Source organism: Sarcophilus harrisii, chromosome 6 (assembly GCF_902635505.1).
Source record: "Sarcophilus harrisii chromosome 6, mSarHar1.11, whole genome shotgun sequence".
In the NCBI taxonomy this organism is placed as follows: domain Eukaryota; kingdom Metazoa; phylum Chordata; class Mammalia; order Dasyuromorphia; family Dasyuridae; genus Sarcophilus; species Sarcophilus harrisii.
Window position 1 is genome coordinate 170,113,862 of NC_045431.1, and position 21,854 is coordinate 170,135,715.

The window sequence follows — 21,854 nt, forward strand, 5'->3', positions numbered from 1 at the left end:
AGCAATTAACTTCCCGCTTTTTCACACAATATCTTGTCTTTACAAAGCTCTTTGAGAACAGGGAGCAAGTCTGATACTTCCATCTCTGTAACTGCACTCCAATAGTTCATTATTTCTAGGAGGCTTAATGAAACCAAAATGGGAAATGAACAAAACTGGCCTTAGAGGATTTATGAAAAGAGCCCAATGATGGAGATGCTTCCCAACAAAGCTGGAGAGCATTTGAGTCAAGGCAAACCATTCCCACTTTTCAAAAACAGAATTTTTCCTCTCTCAGTATAAAATGAGGAAAGTATAATTATTATGAAATGGTTTGGGATTTTTCTATGAGACCAGCTGTGGATCAAGCTCTCTGGATACTCAATACCTATGAATCGGCGGATATGCGAACTTCAATCTTATAGCACTTAGAATGTTTAAAACTTGCCAAGTTATTTCAGGGACTATTTTTGGCTACATTTGACTGTGCTCTCCCTTCCCCCATGCCACTTTCCTCCCCACTGTTGCTGACAATGTGAGTGGTAGCCATAGCAGTAATGTTGGTGGGTGATACTTCAAATCCTACTGTTGTCACATTTACTCAATCTGCTGTACACAGAGTTAAAGAGCAGTAAAAAACATTGTGGGGCAGAAGCCAGGTTTTATCAACAGGTTACTGAATTAACAATTCAATTCATGACTTAATTATGCAAAATACATGATGCTTTCTATCTTTCCTTTTAAATCCCCATCTTCTAGTCAGACTTACCTCTTTCAATTACAAAAGCAGCCAGTGAGCTGCTACAATTCCAATATTCTGAATGCTTGGCAGTTAGACGATTAAAGGTGTCCTTAATTGCCTCTGAGATCTTTGCATGCTGGATATGCCTCCCTTCTAGAAGAATATACCGGAAAAAAAAAATTAGAATATCAAACTTGTCCAGTTTAGGGATCTTCATCATCACTTTTATTTGTATGTTATCATGAACACAGTACAAACTAGCACTTGGACTCTGGGATAAGAGCAGCAATCACACCCTTCATTACATAATGTCCCAATGGTAGCCAATGATATTTAGCAAAGTTCATATTAACAATATTTGGAGAAAAAAAAAATATATATATATGTTACTGGATTACTTGCCATCTAGGGGAGGGGACAAGGGGAAAGAGGGAGAAAAAAAATTTTGGGAACACAAGACTTTGCAAAGTTTAATGTTGAAAATTATCTATGCATGTGTTTTGAAAGTAAAAAGCTTTATTAAAAATATACATATGTGTGGGAAAAGGTGAAGAACTTAACAGATTAAGCACATATTGATCAGAGACTGTTAGCTAAAGTAGATCAAGCCTATAGGCCTCAGTTTTGGCTTCTCTGGAGTCACGTGATTTTAGATAAGGCCTGGACTACATTCCATTGTCCAATGAAAGGATTACGTGGCCGAAGAAGCTGTATATCACCTTGTCTACTGCATTCCACTGACCAATTAGGGAAACAGTAGACTTATGTGACCAAGAGAGTGGGATTTTTGGAGGTTCTTTGTCTGAAATGTATAAAAGCTGTAAGCATTTTCAAGGCTCTGGCCCTATCCTGCTGTGAAATTTGGCTCGCAGACCAGGATGGGGTCCGCTTCTTGAGATTCTAATAAATAATTTTGCTTTCTATGAGTGATCTCTATAGTAGTAGTCAATTGGGTAGGTCTTTGTGTCCCAAACAAATATATCCAAGGAAATCCAATAAAACACAAAAAAAGGAGACAATATTGAAGGTCAATAAAGTTTCAGCCTATAAGCTACAACTGAAAAAATCATTAAGATCGTTTCCTACTGGTCAAGTTCTTTGACTTCTTTCTCCCACTCAGAGTTTCCTCCAATCTAAAATGAGAGGTTTAGACTTGGAAGCTCTGAACCATAACCTTTCCTAGGTGATTCTCAATATGCCTCAGATAAGTGATGAGCTAATTTTATTCATCAAGAAAGAGTGAGCAAGCATAGGGATAGCCATTGTAGGAATTATAAACTTCTCATAAAATCCCACCTTGTAGAGGAGATCTTTCCCTAATTCCTTTTAATTACTATTGCCTTCCCTGTTCATTATTTTTTATTTAACCTTTATATAGCTTATTTGTATATAGTTGTTTGTTTTTTCCCCATTATCAGCTCCTTGGGGGCAAGTATTGTCTTTTTTTAACCTGATTTTTATTTATACTTTTTATTTTTCCAAATACATAGAAATATAGTTTTTGATATTCATCTTTGCAAAACCTTGTGTTCCAAATTTTTCTCCCTTCTTCTCCCTTCACTCCTTTCCAAGACAGCAAGTAACTCAATACAGGTTAAACATGTCCAATTCTTCTAATCATATTTGCACATTCATCATGCTGCACAAGAAAAATCAGATCAAAGGGGGGAGGGGGAGAAATCTGAGAAAGAAAAAAAAAACAAGCAAATGAACAACAACAAAAAAAAAAAAGGTGGAAATAATATCTTTGATCCACAGTCAGTCTCCATAGTTCTCTCTTTAGATGTGGACAGCTCTTCCCATTACAAGTTTATTGAAATAAATATTGCCTTTTGCTTTTTTTTTTTTTTTGGGGGGGGGGGTAATCCCCAGAGTGCCTGGCACATTAACAGGCATTTAATAAATGTTTACTGACTGACTCAAATAAGACTGGGTTATCTTCAAATAAGAATGGAAGTTTGAATTGTAGAAAGGGAGACATGACAAATAAAACAAATAATTATAAAAATCCATGATAAATATGAAAAGTGCAAACAATGTTGAAGTTCAAGGGCACATGTAAAAAGGAAGACAAGGAGAAAGAGGTTCAGGGAACATTTCTTAGAAGAGGTAAATCCTTGATATTGTGAAGTAGTTCACATAAAATGGTGCAACATTAGAAATTCAAATAGTTTTCTCTATCAGAAAAAACATGTTACATGCTTTACCTATAACCTAAGGACGAACCATGGATCTTTCCATCCAACTTTCAACTAAAACCTTCCTCATGTAGCTCCAATTTAGCCAATTGTTAGCCCAGTTTAGGGCAGATTAGGCACTTTTAAAAGGTTATTCATCAATTTAAGAAGTGATGTTTGAATGGGGTTTTAAATTTCATATAAGATGCCAATGGAAAGTAAGCATACAAAAGCAGTAAGAATAAAAGAAACAAAAACAGCAAGGAGGTAAAATGCATATACTGGGAAGAAAGACAACCAATTTGGTTAAAAAACAGAAAACATTATGAAATGAAAAGATCTGAAATAAGACTGAAAATATGAAATGATGCCAAAGTGTACATAAAATGACACCAAATTGTCAAGTCTGGACTTTCAGGAAAATTTTTGAATTTCACTTAGCAAGAAACTGAAGGAACCAAAACAACTCCATATTTTGAACCACATCCATTTTGTGACTTAAAGTTCTATATTTCTGTCATATTATTTGGGAAATACCACAAAATGTTCTGGTACAACATATAGTTAGTGCCCTCTGATTTTGTCATACTTTGGCCAATCATGATGTAATTTAATTTGCTCCTCATCATTGAAAGCTTTGTTATCTTTCAGTATTCTTGTGCACTGAAGGTGCTTGGATCTGATTTGTTAAGCAACTGCATGTCTTGCTAATAAATTGATTTATTCAGATTGTTGCTGTTGTTCAGTTCATAACACTATGGTTGTCCATGGGGTTTTCTTGGCAAAAATACTGGATTGCCATTTCTTTCTTCAGTGGATCCTTTTGTCAGGCAAACAGGTTAAATGATTTGCCCAGAGTCATACAAATAATAAATGTCTGAGACCGGATTTGAACTCATATCTTCCCAATTCCAGGTCCAACGCTCTATCTACTAAGGCACGAGAAGCTTCTAGAATTACACTTATTCAGTTTTAATTTCATTCATGACAGTTAGCAAGTCAGCCACGAAGTTGAAAGAGGAACACGGACTTCAAGACAACATCTTAGAAGAACTTCTTGGAACATTCTGGTCAATTCTCTGAGGGGGATTCTTCATAATAAGACTACCCCAGAGGTGGGACTCCCCCTCAATCTCAATTTTTCAAACTAAGGTAAACCCCGACACTGTTGGGGAAGTTCACTTAAGTAAATAATGGGAACTGGTAGTAATATGCTGATTTTTTTTTCATATTTTGGAATCAAAGAAAGCTCCTAGAACAATCAGAAATGGGGAAAAAAGAGGGGGGGGGCATTAAACTGTATGAAATCTGGTCCAAAATGGCTTGCAGCTAATAATTTATTCTGGCCTTAACTCAGCACTTTTTATTATTATATATTAAGGAAATTGAGAATGGTCATTGAACAACCCCACCTCTGGTTTTGCTGGGATGTACTGTCTACAAGATGTACTCCTACTTGTTCTGCTACCCCTCTTCTTGCCACATACCTTCTGCTGTAATCTTATTCTCCTTCTACCATAGTAGATTTAATTTTTTTTGAACAAGAGGGACTGGTTGGAGATAATTTTCTTCAACAAGAAAGATTTATAATGTAACACAGTTGGAAAATATAGTATGCTATCAATCTTTTAGTTCCTCTGAGCTCTCCACATAGAGAAGAGATATCCCTAAATTTATAACATATATTTGATGATAAAATAACCCAATTTCAGGACATATTTAAAGGTTATATATAACCCTATCTGGGGAGACAGGATTGGTTTAATAAAAAACTTGCTCTTGGCTGGAGAAAGCACTATCATCATATGAGCAGAATGATTTCAGAAAATCCTGGAAAGATCTAAATGAACTGATGCTGAGTTAACTGAAAACTGAAAAGAATGAAGGAACATTGTACCCAATTATGTGATGATTATGTGATGATCAACTGTGACAGACCTGACTCTTCTCAGCAATACTATGATTCAAGACAACTCCAATGGACTTGGGATGAAAAATGCCATTTGCATCCAAAGAAAGAATATGGAGACTAAATATGGATTCAAACTATATTTTCACCTTCCCCCTCCCCCTTTCTCATGAATTTTTTCCCTATTGAGGGAAAAATTTTTCTTGCACAGCATGAAAAACATGAAAATATACTTAAAAGAATTTCACATTTAATCTATATCAGATTGCTTACTGTCTTGGGGGGAAGGGAATGAGAGAGAAAAATTTACAATCCAAATCTTGCAGAAATAAATGTTGAAAACTCTTTGCATGCATTTGGAAAAATAAAATATTATTACTAAAAATTAAAAAAAAAGAAATGAGACTTAAAGAAGAATAAGGGAAACTCTAGCAGGAACTAAGGCAGATCTATGGCATGAAGTTATGGATAAAAAGGTGGAGAAGGAGGTGGGAAAAATTGGGGAAGGGATCACAATTTCTGGAAAAAAAAATTTCTTTTTAACCAACCCAAATTAAACCAATTGGTTTAACCAAACCAATTTGCTTCTCCCCACATTTGGTGCATCATATGTACCAAAATACCAAAATACTTTTTTTACTCAAAGTTGGAAAAATCGTTTATTACTGGACTTCTTTCTTATTAAATACTGGAACTTTGATTTTGACAAGAAAGTCATATTCTAACTATATGACTAGTAAAACTTTAAATGATGTGGGAACTTCTGATAAACCCTAAAATGTCCCCAAATTGGTTCCTAGTATGGTAACTGTTGGTCCTCTACTTCTGCCTAAATCTCCTAAGGATATGTTAGGCCAAGATCTTCTCTATAAACCAAAAGCCCCTGTTTTTACACTCCCCAATGGATCCACTACATTACGTTTCCTTGAGAACTCCCTCTCTTAAGCTTTCCATTTTGGTTTAAACTGCCCCCAAAAACCTTGAAAATGATGTGGGTATTCCATCTGACATCCTTGACTTTTGCTGCCTAATCCTCAGATGTGGCATTGTTAAAATAGGCTATTCTCATCATTATTAGAACTAAAGGAGAACCACTACCATGTGCTACTGAAGGTATTTCACCCATGATCAACTCTCACAAAGACCAGGATACTGTTGTTTCATGTAAATTCCTTGTAAAACTTCCATTCTTCCTGTTAAAAAAAAAAAAAAACCGCAAGAGATACAAAAAGAGAAATTCCATTCAGAATAACTGTCGACAGCATAAAATATTTGGGAATCTCTCTACCAAAGGAAAGTCAGGAATTATGTGAGCTAAATTACAAAAAACTTTCCACACAAATAAAGTCAGACTTAAACAACTGGAAAAATATCAAGTGCTCCTGGATAGGCCAAGCAAATATAATAAAGATAAACTAATCTATTTAGTGCTATACCAATCAGACTTCCAAGAAAATATTTTAATGATCTAGAAAAAATAACAACAAAATTCATATGGAATAATAAAAGGTAGAGAATCTCAAAAGAATTAATGGAAAAAAAAAATCAAATGAAGGTGGCCTAGCTGTACCTGACCTAAAACTATATTATAAAGCAGCAGTCACCAAAACCATTTAGTATTGGCTAAGAAATAGATTAGTTGATCAGTGGAACAGGTTAGGTTCACAAGACAGAATAGTCAATTATAGCAATTTAGTGTTTGACAAACCCAAAGATCCTCACTTTTGGGATAAGAACTCATTATTTGACAAAAACTGCTGGGATAACTGGAACTTAGTATGGCAGAAATTAGGCATGGACCCACACTTAACACCATATACCAAGATCAGATCAAAATGGGTCCATGATTTAGACATAAAGAACGAGATTATAAACAAATTGGAGGAACATAGGATAGTTTATCTCTCAGACTTGTGGAAGAGGAAGAAATTTGTGACTAAAGACGAACTAGAGACCATTATTGATCACAAAATAGAAAATTTTGATTACATCAAATTAAAAAGTTTCTGTACAAACAAAACTAATGTAAACAAGATTAGAAGGGAAGCAACAAACTGGGAAAACATCTTCACAGTTAAAGGTTCTGATAAAGGCCTCATTTCCAAAATATATAGAGAGCTGACTCTAATTTATAAGAAACCAAGCCATTCTCCAATTGATAAATGGTCAAAGGATATGAACAGACAATTTTCAGATGATGAAATTAAAATCATTACCACTCATATGAAAGAGTGTTCCAAATCATTATTAATCAGAGAAATGCAAATTAAGACAACTCTGAGATACCACTACACACCTGTCAGATTGATGAGTGTTGGAGGGGATGTGGGAAAACTGGGACACTGATACATTGTTGGTGGAGCTGTGAACGAATCCAACCATTCTGGAGAGCAATCTGGAATTATGCCCAAAAAGTTACCAAACTGTGCATATCCTTTGACCCAGCAGTGTTTCTACTGGGCTTATACCCCAAGGAGATACTAAAGAAGGGAAAGGGACCTGTATATGCCAAAATGTTTATGGCAGCCCTGTTTGTAGTGGCTAGAAGCTGGAAACTGAGTGGCTGCCCATCAATTGGAGAATGGTTGGGTAAATTGTGGTATATGAATGTTATGGAATATTATTGTTCTGTAAGAAATGACCAGCAAGATGAATACAGAGAAGCTTGGAGAGAATTACATGAACTGATGCTAAGTGAAATGAGCAGAACCAAGAGATCATTATATACGTCAACAACGATACTGTATGAAGATGCAATTTGATGGAAGCGGATTTCTTTGACAAAGAGACCCAATTCAGTTTCAATTGATCAATGATGGACAGAAGCAGCTACACCCAAAGGAAAAAAAAAAAAAACACTGGGAAATGAATGTAAACTGTTTGCATTTTTGTTTTTCTTCCCAGGTTACTTCTACCTTCTGAATCCAATTCTCCCTGTGCAACAAGAAAACTGTTTGGATCTGCACACATACATTGTGTATCTAGGATATACTAGGACATATTCAACATATATAGGACTGCTTGCCATCTAGGGGAGGGGGTGGAAGGTGGGAGGGAAAAATCGGAACAAAAGTGAGTGCAAGGGATAATGTAAAAAAAAAAAAAATAATAAAATAAAATAAATTACCCAGGCATGGATTCTGTCAATAAAAAGTTACTATAATAAAAATAAATAAATAAATAAAATAAAAACAATTAAAAAAAAAAGTAAAAAAAAAAAAAAAAAAACCTGAGCCAGGCCCTGATGGTAAATCTATTTGTCGCTTTATGCAAAATTTACATTCCATTAATGCTTCTGCTATACCTAAACATCCACTAGTTATAAACCCAATTCTTGTCACACTACCCGTTTTACAGCACTAGATTTGTGTCCAGCTTGTTGCTGTTCAGTTATTTCGGTAACATCTGACACTGTATGACTCCTTTTGGGGTTTTCTTGGCAAAGATACTGTAGTAATTTGCCATTTCCTTCTCCAACTCACTTTACAGATGAAGAAACTAAGGCTAACAGGGTGAAATGTTTTGCTCAGGGTCACAAAGCTGGTTTCTAAAGCCAAATCTGAACTCAAGTCTTCCTAATTTCAAGCCTTGTTCTCTTGTCCACTATGCCACTTGGCTACTTTTCAGCTTTCTTCAATAATCCCATTGATTATGAAGTTCAGTACCTGTCTGTGTTGGAAGAATTTACTATGGATATGGACTCATCTGCCTCAAGGACACATAGAAAACCCTACCCTGTTTCCCTTAAATATTTTTATTTCCATTATTTTAAATATTCCTCTCTTGTCCAATACTTGCAGTATCCAGTATTAAAACCTTTCTAGATAAAATCTATCATCTTCTTCAGCTTCATCAGAGAGACCACAAAAAAATTCCAAACAAAAGGTTCAGTGGTGTCTTTCCCCAAGTGGAGTATTTTGGTTTCATTTTGTCTGCTAGCATTTGAGCAACTTCCCTGAAGCACATATAGACTCTTCCACAACTGTTTTGTTCCTATGACCAAAAGAAAATCGTGTGCTAGTTTGGGAGCAGTTAAATACTATCAACAGTAGATCCCTTTCTTTGGTGAGATTACTAAGTCTTTTGTCTCTCTAATCAAAGATTAAACTCCAGAATGCCTATCACAATATCTCACTGAACTCAGCTCAAGAACTCAAGAAAGGCTGGCTATCTGTTCCAGTTCTGGGATTCCCAAATTACAGTAATTTTTTTGTACATGAACAAAGAGGTTTGCTTTCCCTAACAAATGTTTGGGTCCCCTCCTCACCCTGTGGCATACTATTCTGTCCTTAAGATTTGAAATCTGTCATGCCATCAGAATACCACAGTTACAATGAAGATCTCTCATCTCATTTGGTAAAGTTATTGCTAATACTGACTTCATTAAAGATTTTCATTTTGTTGCTTATATTTTATCCCTCTTTTCTATCATTGATAATGAGTACCCACTTGTCTACAATTCTGAGTTTTGTTGAAAAATGGAAACTGTGCTTTAAGACAAAAAAGGTACCTGGGATCTGGGTAGCCATAGAAGATAAGTCACTCCTTTTTCTGAGCTACCATCACCAGGTACACATGCCTGGCATTAAAGGAATGGTTAATACAATGGGTGTTGGTTGTTCTAGGTATCACCACACCGGCAGCTATACTGTGCTGCCTTGTCCACTTGTCAGGTATTTAAACCAACATACCTTCCAAACCATTGCCTTTGGTGCCTTATAGCTTATACTCTGTTTGAACATTTGAAAACTGATTTTATATGCATGGCCAAAGCTGCCCACTATAAAAGTTTGTCTTGCTATTGCAGACTACCTCACTTACTGGATTAAGGCACTTATTGGTTAAAGCCACAGTAGACTTTTTGCCAAAATTCTTCTTTTTTAAATAGTGCCCAGGTATGATCAACCAGTGCATAGGGATTCAGGGAGAAGGGGAGGGCAGAGAATCCTTATTTCATTGGCTCAATACTCTCAAATGTATTCTTATCTTGGGATAACTCCTAAGTTTCATATTCCATATCACTCCTAGAGTTCAAGTATATGTCATATATGTTAAGGGTATAAACAAAAAACTTAAATCTTTATTAGTAAATTATGTTCTAAAACCCACTTAGTGACCTGAATTAATTCCTTTTGCTTTATTTTATCTGCAAAGAAGACTGAAATGGGAATTATAGGTCTTTCCTTTTGAAATAGTATTTGGTCACCTTCCCATAAAAGCAAAACCCTTCTCCACAGTACATCATTGTTGGGAAGAAATATGTCTGTTGCTTCTTATAGACAGGAATTATAAAACAGAATGAAGAGACTTCACAAAGGAGCTACAGTACAAACTAGATCTTTGACTTTCTATTACATGACTTCCATCCTGGAGAGAACATTCACATCAAGAATTTCTTGCAGAATGGAAGGCCCATTCTGCTGAATATTGTTGACCATCCTAACTGCAGTCAAGATTGGAGAAAAAGACTCTTGGACACACTATAGCCATGTAAAAATCTCCTCCTTACTGTTTTCATATGAGTGTGGTCTGTATCTGAAAATTGTTTTGTTTTGCTTTATCTTAATACCATCATCCAGTGTTTCTTCTTCCCCAGTTAACTCTGTACATGAGAATTCTGGATTACTTTTTGATCCATTGTGGGATCAATTGTGGGAATGAGAAATCAATTAATGAATACTTTTTTACTCTACCATTTACATTGTGCCTCACAACCATATTTATCTTGCAATTTCAACCTCTAACATGTAATCGCTATTTAATTGTCAAGCTATTACCAACTGCTCTTTCCACTTGATTCCAATACTCATGAGAAAACAAAAAAGCCTTAATACTGTTACTAAGATTCATGGTGACATTTTTATGTTCCTAAAAAAGCTTAGTTCATGATTTCACAGAAATAACCGCAAATGTTCTGGTTGATTTTTGTCATACTTTGTTCAGAGAGAAGAAATATCCTCATTTCTCAAGATCATGTAACAATTTGTTCTTCATTATTGAACATAATAAAGCTTTGTCATTTATCATTCAATGTCCTCCTGCCTACTGAAGGGTCTTAGATTTGATCTGTTATGCAACTGCATGCATTGCTAATAAAGCATGGATTACATATCCTCATTCTCAATTTTACTTTCAACAGAACTGAGTACTACTCGAGGGCTTTAAGTATCAAGGCAAAGGTTTAGAGAGAGTCTTTGAGGTCCTTTAGTCAGACAGGGAACACTAAAGGCAGGGACTTGCCCAAGGTGGCACAGCAGTAAGCAGCACAGCTGGGAGATAACCACAGGTCCTTAGATTCCAACTCCAATGCCACTTCTTTCCCATGACCAGGTGGTTCCTTGGAAGATGATCACATGTCCTTCTCCCAAAAGCATAACCTCCAGAATTTTCAACACACACGTGAAATTCTTTGGACATGCTCTAGTTATATTTTTTTCTCCAGGACACTATCCAGAACTGAATACAACTTCACAGAGATGGGCTGGAGGCACAGTGAGGAGGATCCATCCAAATAGAGTCAAGTATTCACACTGGTAACCAGTGATACCCCAAGACCTGACCTGACCTGAAAACTAAGCCAAAGAGTTCAGGTTTCTTCCAAAGGCAACAAGAAATCACATGAGGCTCAGGAGCAAAGCCATACCCAGATGAAAATGGACTTCTAAGAAAATTCACTCAACCAGGCAGCTATGTAGACATGCCATGGAAAAGGAAGGTAAACACTGAGGGCTCCTTAGAGATCTAAAGTGAGAATAGGGCTCTTTTGGACTAGAGAAACTATCATGGAATCAGAGACCACTTTACTAACACTGGCAATCTGAGGGACTTTTTTAATCAAGTGTACTTCTGGCAAATTTCTCCCTATGGAGTTGAAAGCCTGGATTAAGATGGTGCAACAGAGATAAAGGGATAAAAAGGATGTAAATCTGTGTTCTTTTTTCCCCCAGTCTAAGAGAAATTACAAATACTTGAGTCCTCAGTATATGAAACAGAAAAGGGCCAGGTCCTTTGAATCCAGTTTTCTGGACCAAGAAGAAATGGTAAGACACAATCTTACTGCTTTCTGCTGAACAGTCATATGACAGTGTTCCCGAGTCATTGACAAGTCACTGCCATTGGAATGTAGGTAAAAAGATGTCATACATATATAGCTCAGCAAGCTCTAGAACAAAAGTTTCTTAATCTGGGGTCTAATATTTGGTTTTGTTTTGTTTTTTTCCATTTTGATAACTATTTCAATGTAGTTGGCTTCCACTCTAATGCTATGCATTTTATTTAACGGATTTTAAAACATCATTCCGAGGAGTTTCTAGGTGTTATTAGATCATTCAAGGCACACAAAAAAGGTTAAGAAGCTCTGCTCTAGCAACAGCCTAGAGACTGAAGGACTGGCTGCTCACAAATCTGGGTCTCCAATTTCAAGAGAGGAATTAGATAGCTTGTTTGCTCCTTGGCCTCCAGTAGAGTTTTATCTATCCTCTGTAACTTTCAAAAGAATCAAAAGTTCAGGTGAAGCCAAATTCCCTTTCCCTTTAGCAGTGTTACTCAGGCTCAGAAAGCTAATACACAGTAATTCAGTTTTCATATATAACTCCAATGGAATTAACTTTTAGTGTCTGCCACCCAAAAACTCATCATGCCCAGGGACCAACGTAACCAAACAATTAAAAGCAATGCCAGTGGAAACTAATTTTTGGAAGCTTTTCTATCTTTTCTAAGTTGGAAAGTCTTCAAGCCTAATCCACTAATAGTCTACCATGGCTGCCATTCAAGGATCAGCCTCACTAAGGGTGAGATAGTTCATCTTCAAGTTGACTACAAAGAAAATAATTTTGGCCACACCAAATTTTGAACACATATCTACAAAATCAGATCAATCATATCTTTCTCAGCAGATCCTCAGCTCAACAAAAACACAGAAATTTGAAGCAAGTTTATGTATGTAATATTTCTTTAAGTGGTACAGCTGGTACCAAACAAGAATGTAAAGACTTTCCTACCGTAATGCACCTTGGAAACATAATTTGACTCAGCTGAAATAATCGGTTCTGCAGGGATGAGAGGAGGACCTATTAAAACAAAGAAATTGGGAAACATAAGACTCTTAAAATTTTAAAGGTGGCTGCTTCATTGTTTTTCTGATATAGTGGTATATAAAATATCATGGCAAAAAGCATTTTCTATGAAAAAATTAGTATGTGAACAATCAATAAACTAAAGCTATTTTTTTTATAATATACAGTTTATTAATCATGAAAATATCTACATACATGTGAAACATAATAATACAAATGAATGTCCATTTATTACAGCAAGTCTTTGGTGGAACACCAGCTGGACGTACTCTACAGCTAACTAATGCTTTTTTCATGGTTTCTGGCACATCTTACAATCAAAGCTTTCTGCTTTCTTCTTTATAATTTCTAGCTAGAAGGTCAATATGGGCCATCATAGAGAATCATTCAGGAAGGAAAAAACAATCATTTTGGAATCTGTCTAAAAGTTTTCATTAGGAGTTTGAAGCCAAAATTGTTAAACCTAAAAATCAATAATTATAAGAAAGAGAGAGGAAGTAACCAGGGTATACAGTACCTGCTACTCTGATCTTTCTGATCAACAATATCATCTCATACACACACACACACACACACACACACATTCTCTCATTCGCTCTCTCTCATATATTATATATATGTATGTATGTATGTAACTGGCTAGAAAAAATAATTTCTTAAAAGAGGTTTGAGAAATATAATCCCAAACTAGATAATCCTAAAGACTCGTCTGAAGAAACCAACAGAGCTATATAGGAAGTTCTACTTTAAGATCACATTTTTTTCTAATACAAAAAAAAAGAAAGTAGATTTTATCAAGCCTGAATTTTAAAAAAGAGTAGCATGAATCAAAAATAATGACAAAACAGGCATAGGCTTGGTCAAGATAAGATATTCCTCACTAAAGGCTCTCTATCAGAATGAAATAACAGGCCCACTCCCTATTTATGGGAGATAGAGAAAGGAAAAGGGGAATAAACAGAGGAGAGGAGAGGTGTGAGAAGAAGGGAGAGAATTACTATTTGATGGCCAAAGCACTCACCTGACGTTTCTACATTTCTTGGTTCAGGATCATCCAACTGCAAAAGCTCATCAAGGGCTAGCTTGGCTGCATTGGATCTAGACTCTTTTTTATTTTGTCCCAGTCCAGTTTTATATTGAATACCATCCACCACAGCACAAAAGGCAAAATAAGGACCCATAACGTTACCTGAAAGAAATATCCAGGGTTACTGGTATAAATTTAAATTATGAATAAAATCTTCAGAATCTGATTAAAAGGTTCAAAAGAAAGTAATTTTTTCTCTTTAGAAAAATTATTTTAAAAATAAGAGCATTAATTCCATACTGCTGCTTTAAATTTTTTTCATAGATATGTAACACTTGTGGGATTATTTTTAGCCAATTATCTATTTTTCTTTACTTGGAATCATAGAATCTCAGAGTCAGAAGGAACCTCAAAGGTTATCTGGCTCCTAACTAAGAATCCCCCTGAAATATCTCCAGGAAATGGTTATACAGGCTTTGCTTCAAGACCTACCAGAGAAGTAAACATAAGGCACTCCATTCCACATTTTAAGTCTGTGTGGCTAAATGTTTATCGTGTTTTACTGTTTAAGTCAAAATGTCAAAAACTAGGTATTCAGATTTCAAAGGGTATGTTATATATAAAGGTCTCCAACCCTGATTTTGGCTCCTTGGATGCTGCATCATTGGAAATGATCAACATCATCTGTCCTTCCCAATTTTTTCACAATTAAAATCACACAGAAACAGAGTTATGCAAGGAGTTCTCACAATTGTACATCTCAAACAACTCATATGTCTTAGGACAACTGGCTCCATACAATCAATTATTGTTTCCATGTTCCTTTGGTTTGTTATAGAAACTTAAGAGGAGAAGGACATGTCTTACTCTCCCCTGCCCAACTTAGAAAGTCCTTTATCTTTCACCCAATTAGAAATCAGATTACCTAATGCTGTATTTTCCTTTTAACCAATTGCTCTAATTTGACTGTTTCTAATATATTAAAAGTCTGTCTCCTTCTGAATTCTGAGTCTAGGCCTAAGCTAAAGAGACATGGTCCCAGATGGTTGGGAAATAATTGCCATACACTGTTTAATAAATCATATGCTCAGAAGATTGAACCTTTGTTTCCTCAGTCATTTTATCTTTCACCTACCACACTAGGAGATAAGAAAGGTAATGCCCTGTAGGAAATTCAACTGAGAGTTGGATGGGGTCTCAGGGATGGGGGGAAGATGAGTTCATTTTGCTAGATAGAAGTTTTTCTATTTTTAACACTACCTATTATTACTACTTAAGTTTATCAAAGCCTGAGTCACCCTTATCATCTATACCTTCCCTTACATGCAGATACAATATAATAATTTTAAAACTGAAAAAATTTTTAAATTGAAGAAAACATAGCAAAAATAAGTGATTAGGAAAAAATTAAGGAGATGTGATTAAAAAATTACTGGGCTTCCTGAAAACCATGATGAAAAGAAGAACAAAAGTATCTGAAGAAATCATAGAAGAAAACTATTCAAAACTACCAGAGCACAAAATGAATATGAAATCTATCAGTATCCTCAAAAAATCACAAGCAGTTAGGGAAAAAAAAAGTTCAAGTATCAAAGAGCCACTATCAGGATCACTTACACTGTACTAGGCATTACCCTAAAAGTGAGGCCTAAGAAGGATGAAAAGCTTCCATTCTAATAAGGGAACTGGTACAAGATTCCCCTTCAGAATCCTTATGTCATTGAGAGCCATAAAATGGGTAAAAAACAAACAAACAAATAAAAACACAGGAGTTAAAGAAGTTAAAAAAGTTCCAGAGACAGATGAGCTGCTTCAGAAAGAACAAGCCACTCCTCAGATCTCTAGAACTCAGAGAGGAATTTGGGAAGTGGTTTTATTACATTCTAATGAATTTTAAAAAAGAGAGAGAGGGGAGGGAATAAATAAGTGGTTTTGTTACATTCTAATGAATTTTTAAAAAAAGAGAGAGAGAGAAAGAGAGGAGAGAATAGATATACTAGGAAGGGAAAGCAAAAACACATCTATCCTAGAACTGGGGCATACAAGTAGTAGATGACATAGAGAGGATCCCCACTTCCTTCTGGGGTACTTTTTGAGACAGGGTAGGAGGAGAAAACCCCTATCAAGAAGGGGTAGCTGATACCAATCTTCACTGACCCCTCTGATCCCTTCTTATTATGTGACAGTCTCCATGACAATTTTTAATCACAAATCCAGATATCTGAAAAGCAATTCATTCTTTATTGCATGATTTGACTACATTTTCAGGCTCAGATAAGTTTCCAGGTCTCATTAATAGAATTTACCTGACAGAATCAACAATTCCTGGCCATCTCACAGCCAGTAACACCTCTTAGCAATATTTTTTTTCCATTATTATCCCTTCAAAATCATGAGACCAATACATCAGGGTCTGTTGACTTCTCACAGTGGATGGTCCTTCGTGTTCTTGGGCAATGAAGCACCCCAGGCACAGAAGTACTTCAGGCAGTCCTCTTATTGAATGGCCCTTTCAGACTTTGGCATACTCACTAACCATGGATAGACATGGATGCCACATTTTTGATATCTGAAAAACTCCCTCAGGGTCCAATAAGCAAACAGCCCTCCTGTATTTTGCAGAGAGGCCTGTGCACTCCAGGTTGGGCCTAAGGAAGAGCCCTAGATCACATACACCAGCTCAAAGTGACACTAACCATATCTATCCCTGGTATAAATTCAACCTACCAACTTTCCCAATTATTTCTGCCTTCTTTTACTCCCAAATTACTTTATGTTTACTTACAGGCACATATAGTTTCTTTCCGTTGAATATAAGCACCCTCGGGGGCTTTTTTCAAATTTTGTCTTTGTATGCCCAGGGGAACATAGTAGGTACTTAATGAAAACGAAATCAAAGAACCTTGCAACTACACATGTACTTTCCTTAGAAGGCACAAAAAATTTAAATGCTGCTTTTCAGATATTGCTACAAGTGGCCATAATTAAGTTCCATGACAAACCTATACTTGAATCATGATATTTCTTACACTACAAAAATGGTGTAGATGCTGAGAATTCATGCACAATCTCCTGTACATGTGTAGAGAACTTATGCCCAGAAAAAAGCACTTCACCCACCAGTTGCAGATTCCCTTTTAGAGACTACGAAAACTAAAACCAAAACTGCCAAAAAAAAAAAAAAAAAAGGGGGGGGGGGAATGTCAAACTTAGCTGCTCTCAGCAATACAAGAAAACATTTCCAAAAGATTCACAATGAAAAAATGCTATCTAGGGCTAGAGAAAAAACAATGCAGAATAAAGCATTCTTTTGTTTTTAACTTTATTTTTCTTAGGGGTCTTGGGGTTATTATTATTTTTTTTTGGTATTTTCTTTCACAACATGACTAATACATAAATGTTTTCTATAACTACATATGTATAACCTATACCAAAATGTTTCCCTTTTCAATGAGGGGGTAGGAGAAGGGAGAAAAATGGAAATTCTCAATTTTTAAAAACAAATGTTAAAAAGTCTTTTACAGGTAATTGAAAAAAACAAACTATTTTTTTTTTTAAAAGAATGTTAAATAATTTTTTAAAGAATGTCAAAACTGCTTAATGGTAATCCAGCAAAACTTTCTGCCAAACCTCAGTTAAGGGGTAACAGCAATAAGGTCACTGTATTTCTATTTAGCACTATTGGTAGTGTTACCTTTAAAGCCATCATCCAGGAACAAAATCCAAAAAACTGCTACTTGGCAACTCCCTTGGTGGGTATCATAAGCCATTTCCAACCTACTCCTAGTAATCACCACTACTGACTACACAAAAAAAGAAAGATCTGGCCTCCATGTCTTTGGGCCCTGCCAAAAATTCAATAAATGAAAAGGACCTTAAGAGGCATTTTTTTCACCTCTATCCCTACCCATTACAAGTTTGTCTTGCTTGTCTCCTTATGCCTGGCACAATATCCTAAAAAACACTTCCTAAATATTATTCTTTTGTTCATTTATTCTTTCTGTGACCAGACAACTTTAGCAAATACTTGCCTGTTGTTACAGTTTCCTTAAGGTCAAGTTGCACACGCTGCATCTGTGCAAACTGATGGAGGGCTGACACTGGATTTATCTCTCCACGTTTGTACTTCATAATGAATTCCTTGGGAATCTTCTTTGGAGGAAGGACGGTATTTGGACTAGGTAGGACTACTTTGGAAAGCAGTGGTTCCGGAAAGTTGCCTAAAACACAAACAGCTTCAAGTAAGTATAAAAAAGATAAAGCAGAATAAAAAGCCTATTGCCTTGCCTTTAAGATTTCTTTTCCTCTAGTCGCCCAAACCAATACTGACATTAGGTCTAGATAAATAAAATTCAATCATAGATACTCTGCCATTTAGACAACAGGGTGCCAGTAAACTATTCTGGTATGCTAAGCACAATCTATGAAAACATTTAATTGCAAGAAAGGCAACAATAAACATCAAGGGTATCTAAATTAATAGTTACACTATTTTGCAGCTGATATAGATCTGGTGCTCTAATCTACCACATTTTATAGATGTGGAAAATGGAGCTCAGTGATTTCACTCACAAAATGAGTATGCACTTTGAAATAATACAAACATCACTTTTATTCCCTATTCAAATTTCCATCTCTTATCTTCTTTGCCCTAATTCCATCCTACCTTGTCCCATCTTGGTGTCTTATGTGTGAGATAATCAGAGAACCTCTCCTGAAGTCTGCATTTTAGTGGACAGCACTGGCTCTGAAATTGAGGCCCCAGATTGGGCACGGCATGACCTTGGAGGAGTCACTTTATATCTTCAGCCTCAATTTCTTCTATTCAAAATGGTGTTATAGTCCCTTTCCAGCTCTATTTCTACAATCCTATAGCCTAAAGACCTGTCCGGCTGAAACCTTTCTCTGCATAACATAGTAGGGGAAGGATGGAAGTGAGCATTGGAAACCTTAGGCCCCGCCCTACCGACTTCCTTTCTATTATATGAGAGGCAGTAAACAGATCTGGCATCCTGGGAGAATCCCACACATCCCAATCTATGGTTTCCCTAGGGTAAAATATGCTAGTATAGTGAAGCTATCCAGGTATAGAGGACAGATTCCAGACATCAAACTAAGAATGATCACTTGTCTACTGCTGACACATAGCAAGCTTACAATTTATTAGAATTCTTCCTAACAATGAAATTTTGTTTAGCCACAATTCCTCCAACTTGTACTAGGGTCTTAAAAAACGCCACTAAGTATAGAAAAAAACATACGCACACACAATTTAAAATTTCATCTTATAAGATTTAGCTAAATGTTCTAATTTGTTGAGAACTTTTTGAATACTCAATCGGTCATCTGATGCGGTGGTGTCAAACTCACTGCTCAAACCAAATGAACTGGTTTGATGGGACAAAATAAACATACAGTAGGAACATAAATATTATCAATATATGATTTTCTAAGTTGATCTTTATTCTATTTGAATTTGACACTCCTTATCCAATGAATTGGAGACCTTTCCAAGCTTCATACTAACTGAAAATATGATAAGGACACTTAGTCACTGATAAAAATGGCACAGGCATATATAGCACAGAGCCAAGCCTATGACATTCCCACCACTGAAGATTCTGTATCTGGTTCAAGTTTGAATCCCCTCAATAATTGTTCCATCATCAGGTTTCTTTTCTTTACTTCTTCACAAGAAAAGCATAAGACTCTGTGTCAAATGAAATCTAAGTAGACTCCAACTTTACATTTTGTTCATCAACCACAATAGGAACCCTGTCAAAAGAGGAAATCAAGTTCAGCTGGCAGGGTTCTTCTCGATGAAAATGCTGGTTTTTCAGCTTTTTCCCCAAGCGCTAGAATACTCATAGAGAATCATAGAACTAGCACTGCAAAGAACCTCAAAGATCACCCTCGTCTGACCTCATTTCACAAATAAGGAAACTGAGGCTCAGGAGATGAAATAATTTGCTCAAGCTAACCCAAGTAGGAAGCATTGGGGCAGAACTTGAATCCAGATCCTCTGAAGCTAGGGTGACAGAAGGAACCTGGAAACTCTGAAACCAATCATGGTTACCAGACACCATGTCATAGTCTGCTGGAGGTACAGCAAAACTAGCCTAAGGGAAGCCGCGCCAAAGAGTCATGTTGTTGCCCATGCAATTCCGGGATGTGACTTGAGAAGAACCTTCAAATCTAGAAAAGTTCAGGCTTCCAGAAATCCAGGGACAATGAGTTTGAAGGCTGAAAAACTTTTGAACAAGATAAAAGTAGAGCTTTTATAAACTAGGGTCAATTAGGCATCTATATACCAAACCATATAAAGGAAGGGGGAAAGAATGAAGGCATGAAGAACCTGTTTATGATAGAAAATTCAGAAGCAGGCCTGCAATAATATGGCTGGTATTTATTTGGTCACAAAAGCCAGTGAGGGCCTAATATATTAATGTAAATTTCTAGTTACCATTCTAATATGTATAGGCCTAAAAGGGACAAAGATCTGAACCATGGGGGCTTAAGAAGGACACTGAGGAAGAAAAGACCCTTCAAAGGAATACAACAGATGTTAGCAACTTTAAAAGAACCAGGTATTACTGCAAACAAATACCTGTGACTTGTGTAACTTTAGAAGCTAAATTTGACACACTATAGTTCTCTGATGATGAATATCCTGGAGGAGGATTGACTGTTGTTGAAGAAGGTTGAACTGGCAAGTTCTTTTTCAACATCTGAGCAAAGCTAGGAACCCGGGAACTCTGAAACCAATCATTGTTACCAGACATTTTCTTGAGCCTAGAAATCATGAGAAAATTAGGATTAAAGAAAAAAAGACAGAAAAAAAGTTTGTCAACTAAACAAGAACAATTCAATAAATGCCTTGCAAAACCATCAATTTAAAAATCAATAACAGCATTTTAAAAGCATCTGAAAGTTTATGGATTTACAATAAATATCTCCGCAGCCATTAACATTCCCATTTTCTACTCCAATGGAACCAAGAACTAATCATTGTCAGGATTCCCTCCACTAGTACTGATTGCAACACATTCATAGTTGCTTAGGTGATTCACTCAAATCCTCAACCCTTTTAAAAAGAGGCGAAAAACTGCCCATTCAGAGTCATTTATTTATCCACCATTCGGTATAAAAAGTTGATTTTGCTGGTTGTAACAATGTATTTTTTTTTTAATAGGTAAGAGGATTCTTTTGCATTTTAAAACTTAACCAAAAAAAGGAGAGGGCAGGGTGGAGGAGTAAAAAAGAGTTGAGTTCAAATTTGGCCTCTAAGTGCGTAACACATGAAGCACTTAATTTTTCTCCCTAAAACTCTGAATTGCAAAGCGGCTAGGTCCCCGGGGGGAGGGTCTTCTCTCTGTCCGTGAGCTCTGGGGTCCGGGGCCCCATCTTTGACCTTGCATTTGTGGGAGAAAGAAAAGTAGACAGCCGGAGTGAAAGATACTGGTTCAAGTCTCTGACTCTCACATCTCACGGTGACTCCCGGCTGGAGCCTTCACCTCACCGCGGTCTCTTAGCACACAGTAGGCGGTTCATAAATGATCTCCCTTCCAACAACCTCCCGGGAAGGACCAGAAGGTGCAGACCCCCAGCATGGGCTCATCAGAGAGGTTCCGGTTTGATGCAATCCCAGCCTTGCACGGTCGACTTTTCCAACTAAGACCTCCCGCCAGCACCGCTTGGTCTGCAAATCCCGACTACCACCCCCCCACCCCCCTCATCCCTCCTCGGCCCGGGCCCAGCCGCCAGCCTCGTGGACGCTGCCTCAGTTTCCTTCTTTGTAAAAGCGCCGGACGTGGGGGGGAGGGGCGCACGGGGGACCTAATGTCGGGCTCCGGGGCTCAGAGCTATCGGAGAAAGATCCGGCCAGCCCGAGGAGTGGGCCAGGGCGGTCCGGGAGGGGGCGACAGAGACGGGATTCGAACCCAGG

The 21,854-nt window shown here is 36.8% G+C and overlaps 1 protein-coding gene across 1 annotated transcript in view; it reads right to left on the reverse strand.

Moving 5' to 3' along the window:
* The window catches only part of ADAD1 (adenosine deaminase domain containing 1), a 46,197-nt gene extending 24,576 nt beyond the window's left edge, over positions 1-21,621 (reverse strand). Inside the window, exons 1-5 of the mRNA XM_012551895.3 lie at positions 20,517-21,621; positions 17,941-18,129; positions 13,904-14,071; positions 12,808-12,876; positions 749-874 (exon numbers count right to left, since the gene is read on the reverse strand). Coding sequence (XP_012407349.2) covers positions 749-874; positions 12,808-12,876; positions 13,904-14,071; positions 17,941-18,129; positions 20,517-20,712 — 748 coding nt within the window. The 5' untranslated portion in view covers positions 20,713-21,621. The remainder of the gene's footprint in view (positions 1-748; positions 875-12,807; positions 12,877-13,903; positions 14,072-17,940; positions 18,130-20,516) is intronic.
* Between the last annotated feature and the right edge of the window lie 233 nt (positions 21,622-21,854).